General features: G+C 34.5%; 5 protein-coding genes and 5 non-coding genes across 10 annotated transcripts; 3 read left to right on the top strand and 7 right to left on the bottom strand.

The window, feature by feature from the left end:
- Positions 1–13: 13 nt before the first annotated feature.
- On the top strand, positions 14–2,399 carry LOC111788741 (uncharacterized). The gene is given in 6 exon segments (XM_023669211.2): positions 14–250; positions 253–279; positions 375–424; positions 917–1,052; positions 1,904–2,010; positions 2,086–2,399. Coding segments are annotated over 6 exon segments (522 nt in total). The 5' UTR covers positions 14–90; the 3' UTR covers positions 2,128–2,399.
- Positions 2,400–2,700: 301 nt separating this feature from the next.
- On the bottom strand, positions 2,701–2,816 carry LOC111782889 (U5 spliceosomal RNA). The gene has a single exon (XR_002813219.2). It is a non-coding gene; the product is annotated as a U5 spliceosomal RNA (small nuclear RNA).
- A 674-nt stretch (positions 2,817–3,490) lies between these two features.
- LOC111782879 (U5 spliceosomal RNA) lies at positions 3,491–3,604 on the bottom strand. Its single transcript, XR_002813215.2, has one exon. It is a non-coding gene; the product is annotated as a U5 spliceosomal RNA (small nuclear RNA).
- A 1,232-nt stretch (positions 3,605–4,836) lies between these two features.
- LOC111782902 (U5 spliceosomal RNA) lies at positions 4,837–4,955 on the bottom strand. Its single transcript, XR_002813221.2, has one exon. It is a non-coding gene; the product is annotated as a U5 spliceosomal RNA (small nuclear RNA).
- Positions 4,956–5,652: 697 nt separating this feature from the next.
- LOC147793808 (U5 spliceosomal RNA) lies at positions 5,653–5,770 on the bottom strand. The gene has a single exon (XR_015413611.1). It is a non-coding gene; the product is annotated as a U5 spliceosomal RNA (small nuclear RNA).
- Positions 5,771–6,841: 1,071 nt separating this feature from the next.
- Positions 6,842–6,954, bottom strand: LOC111782908 (U5 spliceosomal RNA). Its single transcript, XR_015413612.1, has one exon. It is a non-coding gene; the product is annotated as a U5 spliceosomal RNA (small nuclear RNA).
- Positions 6,955–12,384: 5,430 nt separating this feature from the next.
- LOC111809428 (exocyst complex component EXO70H1) lies at positions 12,385–14,437 on the top strand. The gene has a single exon (XM_023695893.2). The coding sequence runs from the start codon at positions 12,529–12,531 to the stop codon at positions 14,359–14,361; it is 1,833 nt and encodes a 610-aa protein (XP_023551661.2). The 5' UTR covers positions 12,385–12,528; the 3' UTR covers positions 14,362–14,437.
- A 1,270-nt stretch (positions 14,438–15,707) lies between these two features.
- On the bottom strand, positions 15,708–17,320 carry LOC111787528 (large ribosomal subunit protein uL29). Its single transcript, XM_023667520.2, has 4 exons — positions 17,165–17,320; positions 16,876–17,011; positions 16,568–16,724; positions 15,708–15,978 (listed from the first exon to the last, which is right to left on the bottom strand). The coding sequence occupies exons 1-4, from the start codon at positions 17,166–17,168 to the stop codon at positions 15,904–15,906; spliced, it is 372 nt and encodes a 123-aa protein (XP_023523288.1). The 5' UTR covers positions 17,169–17,320; the 3' UTR covers positions 15,708–15,903.
- Positions 17,321–17,915: 595 nt separating this feature from the next.
- On the bottom strand, positions 17,916–22,833 carry LOC111802475 (spliceosome-associated protein 130 A). The gene is made up of 4 exons (XM_023686862.2): positions 19,616–22,833; positions 18,985–19,476; positions 18,541–18,695; positions 17,916–18,446 (listed from the first exon to the last, which is right to left on the bottom strand). The coding sequence occupies exons 1-3, from the start codon at positions 22,628–22,630 to the stop codon at positions 18,558–18,560; spliced, it is 3,645 nt and encodes a 1,214-aa protein (XP_023542630.1). The 5' UTR covers positions 22,631–22,833; the 3' UTR covers positions 17,916–18,446; positions 18,541–18,557.
- A 543-nt stretch (positions 22,834–23,376) lies between these two features.
- Positions 23,377–24,114, top strand: LOC147793807 (dirigent protein 9-like). Its single transcript, XM_087127562.1, has one exon. It carries the CDS (start codon positions 23,377–23,379, stop codon positions 24,112–24,114), a length of 738 nt encoding a protein of 245 aa, XP_086983688.1.
- Positions 24,115–24,335: the final 221 nt, after the last annotated feature.

Raw genomic sequence — 24,335 nt, 5'->3', positions numbered from 1 at the left:
ACTAAACTACGATTTTTTATTAGTTTTTGTTAAAATGTTAAGTGAATACAAAAGCGATTACCTGCCCGAGACCTGAGAAGCCCAAAAAAGATGGTGAGAATTCACGTCAAACCTGGCGACGATTCCGGCGGCAACGAGTTTCTCTATGAGTGTCAGAGCAACTTGTTGATCGGAGAAGTTACTTCGGAAGTCGTTCAAATTTTCAATCTCCAATCTAAAATCCATCGGCTTGTTTCAGAACTCCAACCCCGTCACTTCCCCTTTATGGCGATCCCGAAGGTTTGGAAATTAGCAATTCGAACAAATAATTTCTCTTTTTCCTGATTATGTTTCTTTCTCCTTTGTAATCATCTTATGATGGCTGTGTTGTGAAGCTACGCCTCTTTTGAGAGCTTTATCAGAAGCAAAGTCGTACGCATCTAAGGTTTCTTTCTATTCCCTTCTTGTTTGGATGATGAGAAAATCGTAGAAAGTTCTGTTGTTTAGTTAACCTAGATTGTGGAGCAGAATAAATGCAAAATCATCGCGATTCCAAATTGTTTTTTCTTGTTGGATTTTGTGATTGACGTCCAGGCATTCCATTTGAAATCAAAACTATTTTAGGTTTGAGTTTTTTTTTTCTTCAGAAAAATGGAATGCTGTGCCTTGTAGCCTATTCTTTTGCATCTTTTAATGAATTGATTTGTTTTTTTTTAAATCTTTCCTCATTTGAAATCAGAACTGTTTGAGCTTTGAGAGAGAACTGTTCTCTATCTTTTTTTGCATCTTCTCATTAATTGATTTTCCCTTATTCGAAATCAGAACTGTTGCTATAGCTTTGAGAGTAGAATTTTCTTCTCTAGAGAAGGGAATATTGTAACTATTAGTCTACTGTTTTGCATCTTCTCATTGATTGATATCTATTTTCTCATTACAGGACATGGTTATCCACAATAGGCCTTTATCATATCTTGTGTTGAGACACCATTTTGAAACTATTGAAAGGGAATTGGCTGCAAAGTTTGATTTATTGGGTGTTTCTGGTTCCACTCACTATCAACAACTTTTATCTGGTATTTTCATTTTTCTCCCTTTGCTTTTTAGTTCTTTACCTTTTATATTGTAACACATAGTGGTTCTGTTTTGGTTCCTATCAGTTCTATATTATTCGAGTTTCTGAACCTTAATCAAGCTCCCTTGTCAAGTTTGTTTGGGGTTCAAACTGACAAACTTTATCTCAACTGCAAATATGTGTGCTCAATCCAACATGTATCTTTTTTCTTTTTGTCAAATTGTTAGTTTAGTCCTTTAGCACAAAATTGCAACTGACTCAAAAAACAAGAGCCCATAGCATAATGGTGTTTACTGCTTGTTTTTGGTTCATGTGCCCTTGAGATATGAACTTCTGTGCAATGTTAACATGAAGAATATCTGGTTCATATCAATTCCCCAGGGGAACAATATTAAATTTCAAGGAAAATTATGTCAAAAGAAGTTTCTAGGGGTAGCTCTCTCTTGAGAATGCATTTTCCAATGCTCTTGATAGAACTCGGATATATTGAAACATAAAAGATTACTGAATTACAATTGAACTCCTGGGTAGTATTAGAGGTACTTGGAACCTCCCCTCTCTTGAGATGCCACTCAAGCCTAAAGCCAGTGAACAATTGTGTACCTTCATTCCTTCCCTTTCACTCTATTTGTAACAAAACAACTCCTCCTCAGCTAAAATATTAATATACCCACAATACCTCATAATATTCCCACTTATGTTTGATACTTGGTGAAAGAGATCCATTCACACATCATGTTCACTAATTTTTTTTAACTGTTGCTCAGAAAATAAATTGCTTTGTTTTAGTCAACCTTATAATTCTCAATGAAAGTGACTAGAAACGAGATTGTCTATTATCTCATCTTTCAGATGTGGGACTTCTTAATGAGGATACGACTCAGCTAAAATTAGCAGGAAAAGAGCTTATGAGGGAGAAACAACTCAGTGATTACGCTGGAAGAAATGAGAAAACTAAGGTATTTCTACATTTAGACTGTTCAATCAATTCGTTTTCTTCATATAGAGGATTAATCACTCCAATTTACTATCAGATCGTTCTCAAACTACAACCAAAAATCATGCCCCCGAGTTGAATACTGGTACTTCGAAGATGTCGACATACGAGAGCACTGTGCTTGAAGGCGTTCTATAAAACCAGAGTACCTCTCTGCATCCCCCACATGGTGTAGTCTAAATCTCTGCTTGTTAGATGGAACTTGGGGCGATTCTGAAGTAAGATGGAAAAATGGACAAGATTTTGGATGTGATGAAGTAAAAAGATCTAAATATTTTTGCTTTCTAGTTCTGCAACTCTTTGTTGGCTCATGTATTGTGTCATAAATCAGATGGATTTTGGATCCTTTTATCATTTGTGTAATCGCTGCTCTGATGGATTTTGGATCCTTTTATCATTTGTGTAATCGCTGCTCTGATGAATTTATTATGTAAGATCCTAAGATGTTAGGTTCCAAATTCGTTAGGTTCAAACCAATCAAAGAAAAATCATTCTGGAACGGACTAAAATTCCTTGAAAATTGTTCTGGAACGACCAAAATTCCAATTACTATCTCTCCAAAAGTCGTTATAGATACACAAATAAAAATAATTCAATAACACATTATAAATAATGCAATAAAATAATTTGGGAACTCTGGTTGATGTGGGGACACAACTCATGAGAGGTCCCCTCCAAAAATAGGCGTATGCCGCTTGGAGCGGCGAGCACACGGTATTCTTTAGTAAAAGGCGAAAGAATAGTTCGCTCTGTGCTCACCGCACGGCTCCGTGAGAAATAAAGGTATCGTTGATGGCTTTATATATGCACAGGAGAGATTCACTCAGTATCTTCTTTCCGATGTGGGATTCTCACCCTCGTATTATTGTCTTTTTCATCTCTCTTTCCATTGTTTGAGGGAATTCCAACTTCTTTTCCTTTTTTTTTTTTTTTTTTTTTTGTGAACGGTTATTATTTGTACTACTATTTTATTAAGTATTTTAAATATTCTTTTGCTAATGGCACAATCTATTTATAAATTTTTATATAAAATTACTAATTACTGTATTTTCTAAAATTTTTTATCGACACTCTCGTAAAATTTGGACCTTAGATTATTTAAATAAGCTCTTGTTAGAGCATAATTTCATTGCAAATTTATGAATAAACTAACCCAGAGTCAATACAAGTCGCATATGACTCAATTTTTTAAATCCAAATCCAAAAGACTTGAATTTTTTTTAAAAAAAATCAGTATCTCAATATAATATAAATTTACAATGTAGTTTAAACTAAAAGGAAAAATAAGGGAAAAAACGGAGAAACCATGAAATAATTATCCACTCCACAAAATTAAATATTATAAAATATTGAACAATGAAAAAAAAAAAAAATTGGATGTTGATTCAACAATAAAAATTGAAAGCCAGTTAAAAAAAGCTTGGGATATTGATTGTAGGGACCAATCCAAAGGAAGGACCCTCCAAAAATAGGCGTATGCCGCTTTGGGCGGCGAACACACGGTATTCTTTAGTAAAAGGCGAAAGAATAGTTCGCTCTGTGTACACCGCACGGCTCCGTGCCTTCGAAAAGATACGTTGGTGGCTTTATATAGGCGCTGGATGGATCCACTCAGCAGCCTTTTCTCGATGTGGTAATTCCAATTTCCAAGGATATTATTATCTTTTTTCAATTTTATTATTTATTTATTAGCGCTTTCCAATTTTATTTTGCGGGTATACAGGTCCCATAAACCAATAAGAAATAGCCACGTGGGATCCCATTCAACAATAGTATTCATCCGATTATCCGACTTCCTTTATAAATAATCAGAATTTGCTGTCTAAACTTTTATTTATATTTTAATGTTATACATGAAATGATGCACCAATTAATAGGCAATGAACGCATATAATTGAAAGATCATGTTTCCTCTCCAAGAGTCTGCATCATGTTAGTATCAATTGTATTTATTACACTCAAAAAAATCTTTATACTTAAGAGTTGTATCCCATAAGGAAAAGAGACGGGGATTAGTATAAATTGTTTTGAAGAAGCTCTTTTAAATATTTATTTGTCACTCTTTAATAAATAAATAAAAAATTTAAAAAGTATAGGAGTTCATGGGTTATCGTAAATCAAGATCTTCAAGATCTAAATTTATGCTAGAGATAGAAAAAAATATATTAAATCACTTGAATAAGCTTTTGATAGTGCACAATTTCATTGCAAATTTAGGAAATGAAAGATATGAACTCTAATAAATCTGAAGTAATTAATCAAGGAAAGTATTTTAAGAAAAGAGACGGTGTTACAACAATGCATCATTACGAGCAACAAAAACTTCAAATTGCATATCTATAAATCATTTTTAATTCTTGAACTTTAGTTTTCTATGTATGTAAATCATTTCGAGTCATCATTCATTAACCGTAGTTTATTTTTCATTTTTTCTTAAAAATAAAAAATAATATTATCAATTGCTCCAGTTTTTATCAACTTTAAAGAATTCTCCATACCTAGCCATCGTCCCATTCTATGGCAATAATACCTTTCAATACTAAAAATAAGTTCCATACAATTAGGGAGTGATCAAGCTTAAATAGAAAAGAAACATCAAAAGTCATATAAATGTATGTAGCACCAACAGAAATTTCTGGCTTTAAATGTTCTGCTCATAATATAAAACAATTATGTCAGCCTGATAATTCTTCAAAACAATTCACTTCAAGCTAAGAGAAAATAGCCATTGAGAGTGGAACATATTAAAAGTATGAAAAAATATCTTACTGACTAGAATTGATGTGAGAACCTTACCCGAAGGAAGGATCCCTCCAAAAATAGGCGTATGCCGCTGTTAACGCCGTGCACACGGTATTCTTTAGTAAAAGGCGAAAGAATAGTTCGCTCTGTGCCCACCGCACGGCTCCGTAATTCCAAGCGTTGAGCGTGGGTGCCATTATATAGCAGCCGGACAGGTTCTTTGCAGTACTAAATTCCGATGTGGGAATTCCACTTCTAAGTTCTCTCTAATTTCTGTCTATGAAAACTCAATGACATGCGAACGTGGGATCCCTCCTAGTTTTCTATGAACTTATTTTATAATAATACAAGAATATTCCGAATTTGTTTTCAGGAGAGTAATAAATTTCGTCTTTATTTATGTATAGATATTATAAATTTATTATCAACATTTGTATAGATATAATAAAATTATAAATTTATTATCAACATTTGACAGAAAAAGAAAAAGTCGTAGTGAGTCTTTGTTAAAGAAGCTAATTGTTTGGACAAGCTCATTTGCGAAGCTACCTTGAAAGGGCTAAGAAGTTTGCAGTACCGAGGTTATCTATTCATGAAAAACCGTCTATTTTGAAGGAATTTTAATTGGATTTAAAGGGTTTGCTAGAATTGTGTCATTCAAAGCCAAATAAAGCTAACACCTTCTAAGTTTGAGTGATGAAATAGTTCACAGTTCTCAATTATATCCTCTACCTAATATTTAAAGAATTTATTTCATTAAAATTAATAAATATATGAACCGATGAGATTTAAAAGTAAACTTGGAAACTAATGATTTATTAGATATACATTATTAATAAACATTTACTTAAATTGACGTAGGAGCCCCTCCCGAAAGAGGGACCCTCCAAAAGTAGGCGTATGCCGCTTGTGGCGGCGAGCACACGGTATTCTTTAGTAAAAGGCGAAAGAATAGTTCGCTCTGTGCTCACCGCACGGCTCCGTGAGTTTGGCAATCTGGCGCTGCCGCACTTATATAGGCGCTGGATGGAATCATGAAACCCACTTTTCGATGTGGGATTTTAGCTCCCAGTTTCCGATAAAATAAAGCGCATGATTGCATATTTATGAAGGGTCACCATCCAAGTATCATTTAGTAAAAGTGTAATATATATATAGAGAAAATTTATATTCTTACAAATATTATGTAAAAAATACTTATTTTTGTTTATATCTTAATTTCAAAATATTACTTTTTCTACTCTTAAACTTTGAATTATGATCTCATTTAGTCCTTTACACTTTACTCTTTATATTTTTCATCATATACTCACTTTTGATATCCTTGATGGTAATATATATTAATTAATTTATAAGAGTTAAATAAGTTATAATTAAATTATTTTCATTATTTTTTCATTATTAAATTAATTTTAGAAAATCACATCATAGATATTTTAAAATTAATTAAGTGAAAGTTCACATTAGATAGATAGATTAGAGTAAAACTATATAACATAATTTAAAATTAAGAGAGAAGAGTATATAAATTAAAGTAGAACTAGTGAATTATTACTGAATTAATAATTTTTTCGTATTAGAATAAAATAATGATTTCAGTTGTCACCAAAATTTTCCAAATCTTTCTCAATTTTTAAAGTAAATTTCTCAGAATAATTTAAATTTATTAATATGGGTATTTGGATGTTATTTGTTGAATCGACAGAGAGGGACTTGTGAATGTGTTATTTTGTTGTTGACTGTATGCCACGGACTTGAATATTATATTTGCTTATGAGTTTTTTTATATGTACTTTTTTCAGTTTTCTTCTAATTTTTTTATTTATTTTAGAGGGAATTTTAAAATATATTTTGATAAGTGTTTTCTAGGGGGAAGTTTTAAATGAGAAACTTCCATGTTCAAAGATCTTGGAGCTTATTCAAAGAAATAAATGTTAGAAGGCCACTTCTAATACTAATAATATTAATATTTAGTAAAAATATGATAAGAATAAACTAATTAAATTTTCAATTATTTTTAATCTTTTGAGACTTAATTTGATGTTGGGCTCAATCCCAAAGGAAGGCCCTCCAAAAATAGGCGTATGCCGCTTGTAGCGGCGAGAACACGGTATTCTTTAGTAAAAGGCGAAAGAATAGTTCGCTTTGTGCTCACCGCACGGCTCCGTGCTTTCAAACTACGACGTTGGCGGCTTTATATAGGTGTTGGATATGTGTCGTACAATGAATTTCTTCGATGTGGGAGCTTGTCAGCAAGTTATATCAATTTCTTTATAAAATAAGAATTCCCATTTGTTAAAAACTGAAAATTCATATGCATTGCAAAAAACACCTCTTATTGAGTTATAATTTATGGTTTTATTTTAGTTTTAATTTGTAGTATGTTTAAAATAAATTTTTAAATCATTAAAAATGTATTTTTTAACCCTATTATATGATTTATATTTATGAAGTTAATTTGAACCTAATTTGATTAGTTCAAGGGATCGAATCCTTTCACTCCATTTTTTTTTTTAAACGTGATTGAATCTATGAAATATAAAAACTATAGAAAACGAGATTTATATTTTTTTCTTCATAGATTCCAAAGTCACCCAACCATATGACTCAATCCAACATGAAAACAAATGATTGAAATAGGTTGAGTTGTAGATTCAATTTGGGTAATTCTATCACCAATCCAATTAGCTAGATAAGGGTGTATAGACTATTCATCTTTTTGTCTTGTCTTTAAAACTATATTGGTAGTCGAAGCTTGAACGTTCAAGTTTGTTTTAATTATTTTCAATAAAGTATAATATGACATGCATGATCTTATTAGTTTTTTTTATTTTATTTTATTTTTTATTTTTTATTTATGATTGTTTTAATAAGATTCTCTTCAAATATCTTGTGTATCTAATTAGTTTAATCACAAATTAAACATATATGGTGGGTTTTCAATTATGAATATTTGCTTTAAAATAGTCTTAATTTAATGCCAACAAATTATAAGAATAATTAGATCCAAATTTAACCCCAAAAAAAATGTATAATTGAGAGAAAATGGTATAAATATAAAATTTTAGAAATAAACTAATAGCACATGTGGTGAGAGAAAAGGTAATATAAAAATAAATTAGCAAACGAGAGTGTGCTGTACAAAAAAAATAAAAATAAATAAATAAATTGAAAAAAAAAATCTAATAAACCTCAATTTTTTGTTTAATAAAATAAAAAAAATATATATTTCATTTATAATGAATCTCCTAATTTGATATTTTTAAAGTTTACGATAAAATTGAAAGTTTAATATTTCATTAATATAAATTTTAATTTTAAAAAGTTGACTTTCCATTTGAAAAAAAAAAAAAAAAAACACAAGTTGGTTAAATAATTATTATCATTATCATTATTATTATTACTGTTACTATTATGTGATTTCAAATAGTTGGCCATGAACTAGGCATGACGAAATTATATACATATTCTTAATAAGCCATGGAGAGTTTTTCTTATTAAAATAACACAATTTTTATGGGTGGTCAATCACATTTTTTTTATTCACATAATTAAATTATTTTGTGGGTGGATTCTACTCCTTTGATTTTTTTTTTTCAATAATTATTAATTACTTAATTCATATGAAATTTAATTTGACCAAGTCAAAATTTGGTTTAAATGAATTTTTAATTTTTTTAATATATATATTTAAGGAGACAAGAGTATAAGAATATATAATCTTCAAGCTTCAATTTCATAGAAATTGTTATGAATATTCCATTCTTTAGAAAGGGTTCTCATTGATTTTCTAAGAGAACAAATTTGGTCAATTTTGGTTTATTGAAACTAGAATATGGAACTTGTTTTATTATTGTTTTTTTTAAATAAAATATAGTGAAAATTGTTAAATAAATAAATAAATAAAAATATATTTGACTTTATTTCTTTATAAAATATGTATAAAATGAAGTGTCATGACTAAGATAATCCTTTTTTCTCGATTTTGTGGATATTGCATAAATAAATAAATTAATTAAATTAAAAATTAAAGCAAACTATTAGAAATTTGGTGTTTGTTTCCTAAGAAAAATAAATTATTTATTTTATTTATTGTTTTTTTTTATTAAAGTTGACTAATAAGATCAATACAAAGGAAAGTTGGGTCTGGTTCTCCTAGCACTAAGTGGGAATGGGCTTCGGCAGTAATCTCTTACTGGTTGACTGCGTTGACTTTCGAAACACAAATTAAATGCGACTTCACATCTCTATGTACTACTTGTTACTTGTTAGGATAAGAAATTCATAAGCAAAAGAGGTTTGTTGATGCGGTTTAGCGTTGAGATTATGGCGTAACGACATCGATGTTTGTACCAAACTAATGCAAGGTTAACTAGCCGATGTGCTTATATGTAGGGATAGATTTGACATAAAAACTCATTGTCGTACAAAATATCATCAGACTTGACATAAGGATTCACGTGCTTATTTCCTATATAAGACAGAGACACTCCCTTCGTAAAGAAGAAAGAATGGTAACATAGGTTTTGAGGTGTATGTGGTCGAGTACATACACCTATAAGGGATTCTATGACGCTGAAGAACATAGCTCATGTGATATCTTACCTCTATTGGAGAGGAAAACAAAATATTCTCTATAAAGGTGTGAAAACTTGAATTCGTGAAATTGATGGCGATACATAACAAGCCAAAACGCACAATATATACTAGTGGCCAAAACATACAATATCTACTAGTAAGTATGGGGCGGTGTGCCAGGGTGGACGCTGGCCTTCCAAAGAGATAGATTGTGAAATCTCACATCCATTGGAGAGGGGAACGGAGCATTTCTTTTAAGGGTGTGGAAAGTGCTTTCCACGATACGTAATGAGTAAAAGCGGACAATATCTACTAACGATGAACTTGAACTGTTAAGCTCACGTTTCCTTGCCTTTTCCAACACCGAAAAGGACTTAAAAAGGAAGTCTTCCTTCAACCTTCACACCATTAAAGTAAACAACATTAAAAACAAATAAATAAATAAAAAAGTAATTATATTATTTATTTGATTATTTTCCCAACTTTTTTCCATGTAGCATTATTTTTATATTTTTGGATGGTTTTCCATTTTGGGAATCTTAAGAAAATAATATCTCAATTGTGTGGTTGTCATTACATGATGATTTTCAACCCCAATATATATATATATATATATATATATATATATATATATATATATTTGGTTTATGGATGAATTAATTACATCACAAAAAATCATTTATTTTATAAGTAAGAAATAAATATATTTTTGCTTTTTTTGTTTTTAAGGGGATTTGAAAGATTTTATATCAATTGTATCTCTATAGTTGTTGATGGATATAATTGGTCAAATATATAGGGGTGTGGGTAACTTCCCTCCATTATTTTATGCTCTTTTATCTTACTCCATTTGATGGTCAAGTCAATGATTCATGATGAAGAAGTGACATAAAGCTTAAAAAATATCATTTTTTAAAATAATTTTATATATTAAATTATAAATTTAGTATATGGTAGACTTTGTAAATATACTACAAAAATCATTATCATCCCGAAAATAAACAAATAAGCTCTTTAAGGTAAGAGTTTATATTGCACCTAAAATTATGAGTCGGTCGTAGATGATCATCTTGTAAATATTAATTGATTTACAAGAGAAGTTATATATTTCATGATCCAGTTTCGTGCAAAGCTTCACTATTTTATCTCCAACCAAATCCTAGTATTTTCTGGTTAAGCAGTGTATTGACCTTGTGAGAACTTGAGCTTTTGTCGGGTGCATTCTTTTAGGTATCGACACCACTTCAACTTTGGAGAACTCTCGTATCAAATTCCAATTTTGACTCACACCAATAGTATTGGGTACATAGGACAATGACTAATCAACTTTCACAACTAATTAAGGTGGAAGTAAAAAGTGTGAAACCACTTTGAATTCCGATTTCTCAAATTATTCGAGGAGGGTTGCTTCCCAGTGTGCCCAATGCTAGCTAACAACAACAATCGATAAATGATTGGAATATTTAAGAAACCTAAGATGATCCACCTAAAAATCTATACGATTAGAAAAAGAATCCCGATACATTAAAAATAATCTAAAAGAACCCACATCAAATTATCAGAAAAATGTTCGTGAAACCCGTACCCATGTTACTAGGATCGATCAATTAACAAGCATTAATTGCATCCTAAACACATGCATTAGCTGAGACGGATGTGACCGACCTCCTGACTTCTCACTTGCATTAGTATATTTCAACATTAAAAAAAAAAAAAAAAATCACAGGTATCATAAAGTTACCCAACAACTTTTGTCGATAAAATAAAAAATCTTGTAACTAGCCTGTCATAAGTGTTATCAAGCTCGTTTGATCTTCCTTATTCAGTCAAAAGTAACCTAACGTGCTACGATCCATCCATTTTGAAAGAGCCAGTAACTAAAAGGTAAAAAAAGAGGGGAAAAAGTGATTAGGAGTGAATGCATGTAATTAATTAAACTCCAATTTGTGTTAATTTAAGTCCATCATTAATCATGTAATATGGTTTACTTATGACTATTATTATTACAAAAGTCACTGGTACCAAAGTCAAATCATCCATAGATTAAAGGGAAATATATATATTATATATGGGACAATTATCCAAACAATGAAACATTCAACATATGAATAATAACGTTACTCATAAATTTACGTATATTATAAGTGTCGCCGTTAATTATTTTTGTATTATAATTTAATATATGTTCTTCTTTTAACGGTCAACTTCAACAGAAATAACAAAATAATATTAGTGCCAACAGATTAAGGAATAGTTCTTGGAAGTTATTTAAATTAAAAAAATTAGCCTTTTTATAAATATAGTTGGTTATTTCAATGATGACTTGTTATACAAGTCACATACTAGAATCAACCGTTTCAATTTAATAAAAGTGCAAATTGTTTTTTAATACTACGCCCTATAATTTCCAATTTTTTAGAGGCTAAATATACATTTTAATAATTTATAATTTTTTAAATTAGCCAATTTTCATAAGCAAAAAATTAAATAGAAATATATTTAAATTACAAAAATATATTTAATTAAGTTTAAATTTATTATTATTAATATATTAGGTTTGCATCAATGATATTTTTGTTATATTTTATCGTTTTTCTGTGATATAATAGAAATATCGATTCATTCCTTAATGTTGAATCCATGAACATATGAAGATATCGATAAATCTCGAGACATCTATGGTTGACCCTTTGCCAAACTTCCCGCTCCAAATCATATAAACATAGAGTTTTCACGTCTATTTCATGTCTCATCACCAAAAATATTAATCAATTTTTAAAATTTTTAATTTTATGGGTAAATATGTCAAACCCATTGAATTAAAATATATGGGTTTATGTATCATAAAGTCAATTTACAATTTTAATATATATAAAAAAAAATTAATTAATTAATTATAGTTTTAAATTTTATGTTAATGCAATAGTTATGTGAATTTTAAAATTTTTGAAATTTAATTTAATTATAAATAAAAATAAAAATAATCAAAACAATATGTTGAGTCGGTCAATCTTCGTCGTTGAAATCATCCCTTCCCCTTCCTTCTATAAATCCCTTCAGTTCATACGCTTCACAGCCATAGCCATCTCTCAGAGCTTTCTCTCTCCTCTGTATCTCTCTCTCTCTCCTCTTGCAATCATTGTTGTTCATTTCAGTTCCAATGATACTCTCTGAGGCCCCAAAGAGTAATAACAATACCAAATTAATGCACATCAAAGAATTCTTTGGCTTCTCCCATTCCTCTTCCTCAAAATCCCTCCATTCATTTCAGAGCTCCGACCGCCGGAAGCCACCGCCGTCGAGCTATGACTCTTCCAAATCAGCGGCCATGGAAGAAGCCATCGTAAACTCCGAACCCATCATCACGAAATGGGACCCGGATTCCTCTGAGTTCAATAGAATCACCTTCCTCTTCCGCCATGGTCGAGCGGAATCTGACGAGTTTGTCAACTCCGTCAACAGCCTCCGGCGAGCGATGGACTTTTTCATTTCGGAAAATTCCACCTCCCCTGTTCTTGTTCTAGCTCAACAATTGATGCAGGCCGCCATGAGACGACTCGAGAAGGAATTTTACCAGATTTTGAGTGAGAATCGCCAGAATTTGGACCCTGAATCTATCTCCAGTAGGTCCTCCGACCGGTCGACGGTCGACGGGGAAACCAGTGATTTGATTACAGAGTTCGATAGAGTGTCGGCGGATTTGAAATCGATTGCTGATTGTATGATCGATTCTGGGTATGGGAAAGAATGCGTTAAAATCTATAAAGTGATACGAAAATCGATCGTTGATGAAACTCTGTACCGCCTTGGAACAGAGAAATTCAAAATTTCGAGAATTATGAGATGGAATTGGGATTCACTCGAGCACGTGATCAAGAATTGGATGAACTCAATTAAGATCGCTGTGAATACTCTGTTTCGTGGCGAGAAAATTCTCTGTGATCATGTTTTTTCGCGATCGGAAATTATCAGAGAGTCCTGTTTTTCCGAGATCACAAAAGATGGTGCAATCGCTTTATTCAGATTCCCGGAATTGATCACAAAAGGGAAGAAAGATTCCGACAAAATCTTTTTGTTAATGGAGCTTTACGAGGCGAATTCCGACGTATTGCCGGAAATTGAAGTGATATTCGACTCTGTTTCTACATCCGCCATTAAAACGCAAGCTCAAACGTCAATGGAGAAACTTGCAGATTCAATCCGCGATATTCTCTCTGAATTTGCGTCGACAATTCAAAAAGATTCGTCGAAAAATCCAGCCCCCGGCGGCGGAATCCACCCACTGACCCGATCGGCAATGAACTACATTTCGTCTCTCGGCGACTACGCCGGAACCCTCTCCGACATACTCACCGCCGAAAACTCTCCAATTCCATCGTCGTACATGGAAACCATCGGTGCAGATGACGCGCTATCATCGCCGGTGGCAGCTCAATTGGGGTGGCTGATTTTAGTCCTCCTCTGCAAACTTGACACAAAAGCAGAGCTGTACAAAGACGTATCGTTGTCGTACCTATTTCTGGCGAACAACCTGAATTTCATCGTGAAGACGGCGGCGACGACGAATTTGAATACGTTGGTAGGCACCGAGTGGGTGACGAACCACAGGAGCAAGGTGAAGGTGTACGCAGCGAAGTACGAAGCGACGGCTTGGAACAGAGTGGTGAATTCGCTGCCGGAAAGTTGGTCGGAAGAGACGGCGGCGGAGGGGCTGAAGAGGTTCAATGCGGCGTTTGAAGAGGAGTATCGGAAGCAGATATCGTGGAGAGTGGAGGATGGAAATTTGAGAGATGAATTGAAGACGGCGATAGCGAAGAAGGTGGTGCCGATTTACAGAGAGTTCTACGAGGGGTGTGTTGAGAAGGTGAATGTGGGTGTGGAAAGGAATGATCTTGGGAAAGCTTTTGGTGTGAGATTTTCTCCCGATGATTTGGGGAATTATTTGTCGGATTTGTTCCATGGGGTTTCTCTTTCTTCTTCGCAAAAGGGCTAAAAACCAAGGATGAGGTGGCTTCAAATGATAGGTCCACGTTTGAAAATGATAAAATTCAGATTTTCTGAGTTGGATATGATATATTTTTTTTTTATTACCATTGACCAACTCATGCCATTTACCATTTATTTTAAATGGGATTTATCGACTTTAACCCTGTTCGCTCCTTAGCACGATGAAATTGCCATTTATTTTAAATGGGACGATTATGACCCTACGCTTCAATGACTTGATATGAAAGACAACCAACTCTACAACTTTGGTGCCATATCGAAACCCAATTGAATATGATTGACATCACTACTATAATTGCATGACACTTCTTGAAAAGTGATAGTATTACCAGACCTATTAGTTCTATATATTACTATCATGTCAAGCAATCATTAAAGGGTCAAACTATATAAATGACCATATTTAATTAGCGGTTTTGAAAAACGGGCAAACTTCTTTAAAAAGGGTTAAATTCCACTTTGAAATAATGGACTAAATTATCTATGATCCAAAACCTGCAAACTACCCTTAAAAATAATGGAGATTCAAATGAAATCAAAGTACGTATAAATTTCAGTTTGTTCTCCACGGATATTATAATGGCTTCCTTTATACCGCTCAGGAGGGTGTTAGATGCTGTTGACGAACAATGCTTTGAAGCATTCTGCTTTCCTGAAACTTAGATGTGTTCCATTCTTGGAACACATCTGTGATCAAGCAATGAAGCTTTATGGATGTTGCAAACTCCAACTCTCACCATCAACCTTCAAAGTCTACTGCCTCGAATCTTGCCGAGGAACTAATTCACTAAAGCACTTTTTTTCCTCATGAAAATGAGTTACACTATCATCTCTTTTTCTACATATTAAATTTAGCCGGTGTGAAATAGACTTAGTCAACAATATTCCATTCTAAAAACCTTGAAGGAAGCCCAAAAAGGAAAACCCAAAATGGACAATATCTACTGGCAGTGAGCTTAGACTTTTACCTGATGTCATTCAAGACCCAATGCAAATAACTTTTCAAGTCTTTAAAACACTTTTTTAACATAAAAAAAGTCAGTCCAAAACAGACCCATGAACATAAGCCACATGACTGTAGTAACAAGAGAGTTAACACAAGTATCTCTATCCTTAACTCAATCGAATTGCTTGATGACTAAAGCATTGATAAAGAGTTTTGATCAATCTAATCAATCTGATCATCCAATCCTATTAGTCAAAATTTAAGCTCTGGTAACAAGAGACAATATCCAAATGCTGCAAATTTACAGCTTGATGCATCAAAATCTCAATCCATATAAACGACGAACACAAAAAGAGATATGTTCAAGATTAGGCTGCCTAAAGACATTTACCAAAACCATTTCATTAGAACTTGGGAAACAAAAGTATTACATGGAAAATGGAAAGACTTCATCAAAGTTCGGAGATCTAACAATAAGATTGAAAATAGGCACTCAAGTCCCAATAAAGTTATAGATAAATCAAAAGCTAAAAGAGTAGAAGATGCATGGTACCATGGATGAGCGATCAATTCCCTCTAAGCCTACACCTTAATAGCGTACTTCCTCAATGGGTAATACATTTCTTTCTTCTTCTCTCGCTCTGTCTTTAGAGATGCCTGTAAAACACATTACAAGAAGGTTTAATTCGGGAAAGGAGGGGGAAATCAGTCTAAACAGCTTACTGTATTTCAATACAACGATTTCAGAATTCCGATCATTCAAACTATTCGTTACCGAAAAGAACCGAGTGATGAATCACATCTCAAATGTATGCGTTATAAATAAGGCATACAACTGAGGGTTTTGTTCATAGTACTAAGGAATGAAAAATAGTTGCAGGGCTCTAGTTCTTGAAGCATTATTCTGTTCAATGTAAAATCCTTTTAACTTTTCAAATTCCGGGGCTCAACAATCTCAAACTGACTAAAGCAAGGAAATGTCAAAGAAATGGCGAAAGTGATCAAACTGTACATGATAGACACACAAAGCTTCAATGGAAATACAACATTAACAATAAAATCATACCACACAACAGAATCCTTAACCATAAAATATAGAAAGCAAATTCATAGACCATCCAGCAATGTGAACCAAGCTATTGACGAGGAACCAAACATTTAGCAGAAATTTAAGCATAAAGACAAATACAAAAGCGGTGGAAAGAAAATATATGAACATGTAATTTCCAATTAAGAAAGCACTTACTTGGTGCTTGGTAAGCCTTCTACGAATGGCCCTGGTCTTCTTGGGACGTAAATCAAGAGGCAAAAGCTTCTTCTTCTTGTAAGCTTCCCTAAGAGCTGCCTTTTGTTTCTGAGAAATCACTGTCAACACCTGAGCGATTGATAACCTCACAACCTTACTGCAGTCAAGAACCACCAAAACAAACCCCATAAACATCCCAGCAAAAATCCAGACGCGATAAAGAACAACAATCAATATACATACAAAAAACACAAATACACAAATATATATATATATATATATATATATAGAAAGAGAGAAGAAAGTACATTTTGGAGAGCTTGTTAGGAGCACCACCAGTGACCTTAGCTACACGGAGCAGAGAAAGCTCCGCCTTAAGGTCCTTAAGCTGGGTCAAAAGATCCGCCTTAGACTTCTGTCTAAGCTCGTGAACCTTAATTCTCGCTGCGCTCAATCAAAAGAAAAAAAAAAAAAAAAAAACATCAACAGCAAGTAAAAAAGCGACAACAAAAACCAATCTCAACCGATGAATGTTCATCGACAACCATGAAATTACGAAGAAAAAGCTTCAGTTAACCAAACGTCGTAAGATTTTACCCATTAGAATCTGATAAGCAGATACCGGCTGTGGTGTTTTGGGATTTGGCGGAGGTCTGCAACTAGCACAACCCTAGGTTGAAGAAACTGGAGAAGATCAAACCTATTTAAGACGCCCCTAATTTCCTTCCTCTCAATTGGGTGGGCCGTTGCTCGATCTGGATTGGGTTTTAACCGATTGGCCCACTAAGAGTACTTCATATGGATTGGGCTTAAACTGTTCGGCCCAATACGCTGTTTAACTTCGTAAATTAATATTAAGACAAATTAGAAAATATACCTTCGTAAGTCCTTTATTTAAAAAAAAAAAAAAAAAAAAAAATACTCTTATTTGAAGTTACAATATTACCCGTAAATTTTAATACACAAGAAATTTAAGGTAAAAAAATTATGACTCTAATATTAAACAATTAGTAATAATATATATATTAGTAATACTATCTAATATAATTATTTAATTTTTTGTTTCGATATTCAAAATTGGATATATATATTAAAGAAACTAAGGCCAATAAATGACAGTGTCTCTAAGACTAAAAGGCTCAACATATTAATGCGCTTTTCACCCTTATGAGTTAATGATTTTTTATAGTACATGTTTTGATTTAGTGAAAAGCATATGTAGATTGGCTTTTTAAGTTTGTCATCAAATTTCAAGGATAACTCTGAATAGGCGATGTAAACTACCAAGTTCAAGTAGATAAGGGCCGAGAAAATTTCAAAAGGATCGAAAAGAATACCCACGACGAAAAGTTCATGATGCATTTAAACTCTTAATATTATGTAAATATGTACCGTTCATTTGAGTAAAAAACAAGTTTTTTACGACCAAATGTAGAAACAAAATAGAACATATTTGACACTCCACTTGAGATTCCACTCGAGATTTATGAACAAAAGGTTTGAGGCATATCTAAAGAGAGTGTGATATTAACTCAATAACCTCAGTTCAATAACCTCAGTTACAATTAATAAGCCTAAATCTATAAAGAACTAAATTTCTAAGGCATTACTATACTACACTTTGCAAGAATCAAACTTGCTTGATCACCCCTTGATGAAAGTATATGTTTCCCTATTAGAATGAAAAAATAACCCCCAGAAAAGCCCACTTCCTTCCTTCCTTCCATCCATTATGAAGTGCACTGAATTACACATCTCAAATATAATAACAAGACTCTACATTGCCATACCTCCATTCTTCTCAAACCAGATGGTCATTTGCATGTTTATCCACTTCATTAATGTCAGCTTATCTAAAGCTAGCTTCGCCAACTCTGTCCTGCAAATTGCAACCATTGAAGAACTAACACAAATTCACTACGATACGTCGATACCAAGGAAGTCGTTCTTAAACGCTAAAGACAATTCTTCACCTTCTGCGGTTCGTCTCTCAAATAATCTTGTTTCGTACTTCTTCGAGTTTTTTCAGTATCTCTCCTGGAGTACGGTCCAGTTCGTCAGCAATCTTTCTCTGCATATCCAGAGGAAGGGTTGGGAACTGCTCGCACAGATCCCCATCAATCACATCCTGCAATGATCCATCAAGATTTGGAAGAAAATTGGTTGGGTTCTCAAATGAATGGCACATATGATAAGACATTAATAGAAGAAAAATAAGCATCAGTTGAGTAATGGAAGTGCAGGCTAAGATCAAGTGACAGCAGAAATTTCAGTTTCGACTTAAAGAACAGCCAAGTATGGTTGAAGAGCACATTAATATAGTCCACAACTATTCAAGCAATCAATCAAAAGCATCTACACAGAAGGAATTTAAACAAATTCAAATAAACAAGAATCAGTAGCAGCACAGAACTTACCTTAACAGGAAAATAAGCTGATCTATAACCCATATGATCTCTTCCACATAAAGGTGGATGCTCCTGCCTCATATGCATCTCCAAGTGAGAGAAGAAATCAACATCATCACGGGAGGTGAAAGCGTGCAATGCCCCCAAGCTTCCCATCACTGTACCGTACAAAATGCATTCTCCACCCCCTGGAATCAAAGACGCCTTTTGCAGCGACGTGACCATGTCACCGATGTGAAATTGTATGATCTCCTCAACTTTGTTAGGAGCTCCATTAAGCTTTCCCTGCTCCCATTTTATCTTTCCACCTGTTGGATCTTCTTCAATCTCATCTGAGACATCTTGTGGTAACCGCACAAAATAGATATTTCCAAACTTATCAGCACCAGCCATGGTGTCAAAATCCACATGATATGATGCCGTAATCCATCTAGGAACAGAATCATCAGCAAATATGTATAGTTGATTTTCATCCCGCCTATACTTGCAATAATGGAAGGACTGTAAAACCAAACGAGAAAAAAGTTAGTGTCAACTGTCAAGTTAGCGCACACAACACAAAATAGGTGGAACATGCATGCAGTAATCTTCCTTGGATAGACACAATTGAAGCACAGATTAATATTATATTCAGGCATACCTCCTGAATGTCGCCAACATAAATTCGATCACGGTATGTCTGAATAGACACAATTGTATTCGGGAACAACTTATTTTCACATTTCCTAAGCAATCTTCTTTTCCCCAAATCATACAATCTGAGCACGGATCCTATTCCTGCAAGTAATCTTCCTTGGAACTGAGCTAAAGCGAGAGGAACACCTTCCACTTGTGTCTTGTGCAAAAGCTCAAGGGATTTTCCATCCTCCAGAAAACGATAAATATGAATATATCCAGCAACTAAACTCCGTTTTGGGAAAAACTGCAGCCCCTTTGCAGTGCCAACAGCTAAAAGGGTTCCATATTCCTTGTCGTGGAAATTCACGGTACAAACGCTGAATGCCGCTTCACTGTCCTGAAGCTCCAGCAGACAAGTTGTCGTGGCTGACCTAGGATCGAGAACTCGGATGCAAGAAACCCATTTTTCAGACTCTGCCTTTGGGTAACCATAATGCTCATCAGATAAAGGATCGTCCTTATCCTCATCATCTCCACCATTCTCCATTTGCTCCATTGAGCCATGTCCATTTTCCCCAGCCCCTGCAGCCTCAAAGCATTCTTTTCTAGCAGCTTCTCGCTCTTCTGCAGTGAATGCTCCCTGATCACTCTCAATAACAACCAATAGTTTTCTCCTAGGATGAAGCACAAATTTTCTTGGGGTGTACCTAAGAGGAATGACTGTTTCGTTAAATGTTTCTCCCAATCTCTCGATGGTAAAAACCCTCAAGAAACTGCCAGCCACAGCAACTACACCTTCTGCACACTGATCCGATGAAAATGAGGAGGCATATTCAAGAGTTTCATATGATAGTGGCGTCAATAGAAAATGCCCTTGATGAATATATCCAAGCCAAGGTCTACTTGAGAGGCAAAGAATTGCACGCCTCCCCCTCAAAACAACAGAAAATAGTTTCGGTGCTCTTAGTCCTAAGAACCGGGATCGGGAATCAGAAAGCTGGCCTGTCACCATATCCACTACTGTTCTGAATAAAACCCCAGAATGCAATGCAGCATTTAGGAAAAGGCTAGCAGGATGATCTGCACCATCCTCCCCACCTACTGATGCCAACACTTCAAGAAATAGGAGAGATTCTGGAGCTGCAGAAACACTTTGCACACTTAAAATCTGCATACAGTCATCAGGATCCAATGATAGAATTCGTATCGTGTTGTCATAAGAACCAACTGCTAGGAAACGTGAACGCTGTCTTCCTTCAGGTACAGGGGCAATGTCCAAGCAAGCCACATCTCCAGACATTTCATGCTTCTCCACCTCTATTAACTGACCAGTCATGTCCATCTCAAAATAAATAAGCTCACCCCCACTCAGGGCAATCACCACTTGAAGCCTATTAGAACCAACCTTAACAATGGTCCTCTTGCCCGAAGTTCTCCATTCATTAATACGCCCATCTTCCCTAATATGCCTAATACCGTTAGGATGGACTTGCATGAGAGAATCATCGCCTATCAAAGAAACAGCAAGGGAAGGGGTCGTGTCAAGAAACCCACTATCACTAACTTCTTCAACTGTCTCACCAATAGAAAGAACAAGCGTTGCATTAGCAAACGACACAACAATGTATGCATCAAACTCATCATTGATGTTCTTTTTCACAGTCCAAACAGCACTAGGAACACCAGGAAGCTCTGACACAGCCATTTCACTGATGGCCAAACCAGGTCTCAATATTCGCAAAGATGATCGAGGACCACGCCCACAGAGAGTAAATATCTGGGGTGTTTCCTCCTCAAAAAGATTAACAATTTTCATGTCCATTATAGGCATTAAGCTCTCAACTTGATCAATCCTAACAAGATTTTTAAGTCTCCTAGGCTGAAAAAAGACAGGCTGAAAACCTTCTTCTGTTTCCATCAGAGTAGCCGATGAAGACTCAACATCAGCATCATCCCCTATGGATTGAAACTGGTATAGTGAGTGATTTCCAAATTCTGAGGCAGCAAATAGAAATCCTGATTTCAGTACACACATTGAAGCTGTAACTGCAATTGTATCAAAATACTTGATCTTCAGTTCTTTGACACTGTCATTGTTGTGTTCCAAGGTAACCTTAAATATATCTCCATACTCTGTCTGTAAAAGAAAGAAAAACATTGTTTTTTGCTTATGCATTGCTGCTGAAACTATAAGCACACCACGTTCAGCAGGTAAGTCTGCACGTCTAGGAATGACCGCTCTCACATCTGGATGTCCCTGATTCTTATAAATCACAAAATTTTCAGCACAGACTAACACTCCACTAGGACCATCCCCACCTCCAGGGACAGTAACAAGCATATTAGCACCATTATCAACAGGTTCTGACCACTTCCTAGAGACGTGATTGAGACCGAGATCAAGTTCATAAAATGTCAAATGCTTCTGGGCCTCGCTTGCTGCCACCCCCGTAGCATCCTGATCTGCCTCCGAGTAATCCAACTCAATAGCAGCAAATATTGGATTGTCAAATCCACAATCAACTCCACAAATTGAATAGACTATCGTATGCGACTTGTGAGCCTCCAATGGCGAAGAAATAGTAAGCCTCGCTGCTGTATCTCTGTTCAAAACGTAAACAAGCTTCTGCTTCTCACATGCCCCAATCATAACAGCCCTTCCTTTTGGATCAACAGCCAAAAACTGCCCCGGAACAATCCGGCGACAACCAGACTTCCCAAAAGTCTCCTGATGTATCTTGTCAAACACATTTTTATCCTTATTGTACTCCAGAATGACAATTCGACCCGAATCAGACCCAACAACAATATAATCTTTGAGAGCCCCAGTAAGCCTAAATTGAGCTAAAGACCGAATAGCACCAAAGATTTCAACAGAAAGAAGAGTTTGGATCTTACCACTATCATCTGGACGAATGAGATCCAGGACCTTCCCTCTGGCCACAACTATCTCCTGCGTCTTCCCACCGGAGAAATTCCCATTTATAGCAAAAACAATCCCGGTAGCTCGTTGCAAAGTGAGGTTATATAGGTACATAGCTCAAACAATTGCCAGCGGGTGCACTCAACTATGTCGACCGAAATCAGTCTTAGGGATTAAGGTAAAGAAATGGCGGTTCTAAATGGTATCAGCAGAACTTCGCCATGAAGATGAAGGTAACGAGAGGCCTTTAGTTTATGGGAGTTGGAGGTGTAAACCCCTGAAAATGAAAAAATGCGTCAAAATTGCGAAAATTTGAGTGCAGTATAAAACCTAGTCCAATTGAAGGGGACGATGAGCGCGGCAAACAGATCTGGGCCAATTCCCGGCTTCGTTCAAATCTAACGGCTCAGATTCTGAATGAATGATCGAGCTTATGAATCCGTGATGCACAGGATTACTAAATATTTTTAATTGATAATTTTGAGATTCTTAAGTGGTAGTTTATTACAAAAATATAATAAATTTTAAATGCATAAAAATTTAATATTAAATGCTTGTGTATATAAATATTTTATTTATTTACTTTTGATATGGTATTTATAAATATTATTCCCAATCAACTATTATCTTTTAAATATTAAATATTCTATTATTTTAAAAACTATTGTTAATTATTCCATTAATCTTAATTAGTGAAATATTATGATTTATGAATGGTTCACTAAATCCACTAACAATGTTTAGTTAATCACTTAGGAAGGGATCCACCCAAACCAATTCATTACCAACCAAACCCTTTGCCTATAAAACTAGCAATTAAGAGATTTTCTCATGTTCATATGATATCCCCTTGCGAACACATGGCCAACCTCCATTTTGATTCTTTACTAACTTATTTTCTCTCGTTTTTGGCCATCGTTAACCTCTCGTCCTCCACTCGGACCTTCGAAAACCCAGTTCGAAACCACCACCATAGCCATCATAAGCTTTCGTTTTTAATGAGAGATGTGTTCGATTCAACTTCTCGCTCCTCTACGTCCAAGTTCCCAGCAAACACCAAAACAACGGCTAATCAATTACCATTTTCAAAACCCTTAGGGTTTTTTCTACCCAGTGGAGGAATTCCTATACCTGAAGTCTACACCACCACGACGAAGGCATCTCCCACTACTGGAATCTCTACTCAAACACCTGATCTATCAACAATTGGAATATCATTTCCTATTAGGGCGATTCTCCAAGAGTTAGAGTATGGAATTGTGAGAGAGATTGATGAAGAGTTGTTCGGAACTTCGAGACGTAAATCACATGTAGTTATTGGGAGAATAAAAGGGTTGTACGTAGAAAACAACGAAAATAGTGGTGAGCCTATAATAGCTATGAGGGTGTATCTTGGTAACGGTGAGATTAAGGATGGGTTAAAAATGTTTGGCGTGTATAAGAGTAATCATGTAAAAGAGTCTCATATTACAATAATCGGTGGCATGGGCAAGTACCTTGGCGCTAATGGATATGCAACTTTGAAGAAATCATTTAGAACAAAGTTGGGAGCAAATTATAACAAGTTCATAGAGTTGAATGTTTACTTAAGTAAATAGTGTATTTGGTGGCATGGGGGCATTTTGGTAATTATGTTAAGTGATTATTTTTAACCGAAAAAACTACCATTAATAATAAGAAATCTAGTTATTTTAAATTTTTGTAATTTTGTTGATGTTTAGAATTGTGCATGAATTATTTAAATGACGTGTCAACTCAATCATAATTTAAACAAACGAAACATTAAAATTTTAACATTTTAACATTATATTTAAAAAGT

Source organism: Cucurbita pepo, chromosome 1 (assembly GCF_057944985.1).
Source record: "Cucurbita pepo subsp. pepo isolate OVF chromosome 1, ASM5794498v1, whole genome shotgun sequence".
In the NCBI taxonomy this organism is placed as follows: domain Eukaryota; kingdom Viridiplantae; phylum Streptophyta; class Magnoliopsida; order Cucurbitales; family Cucurbitaceae; genus Cucurbita; species Cucurbita pepo.
This window is presented reverse-complemented; position numbering and strand designations above follow the sequence as displayed.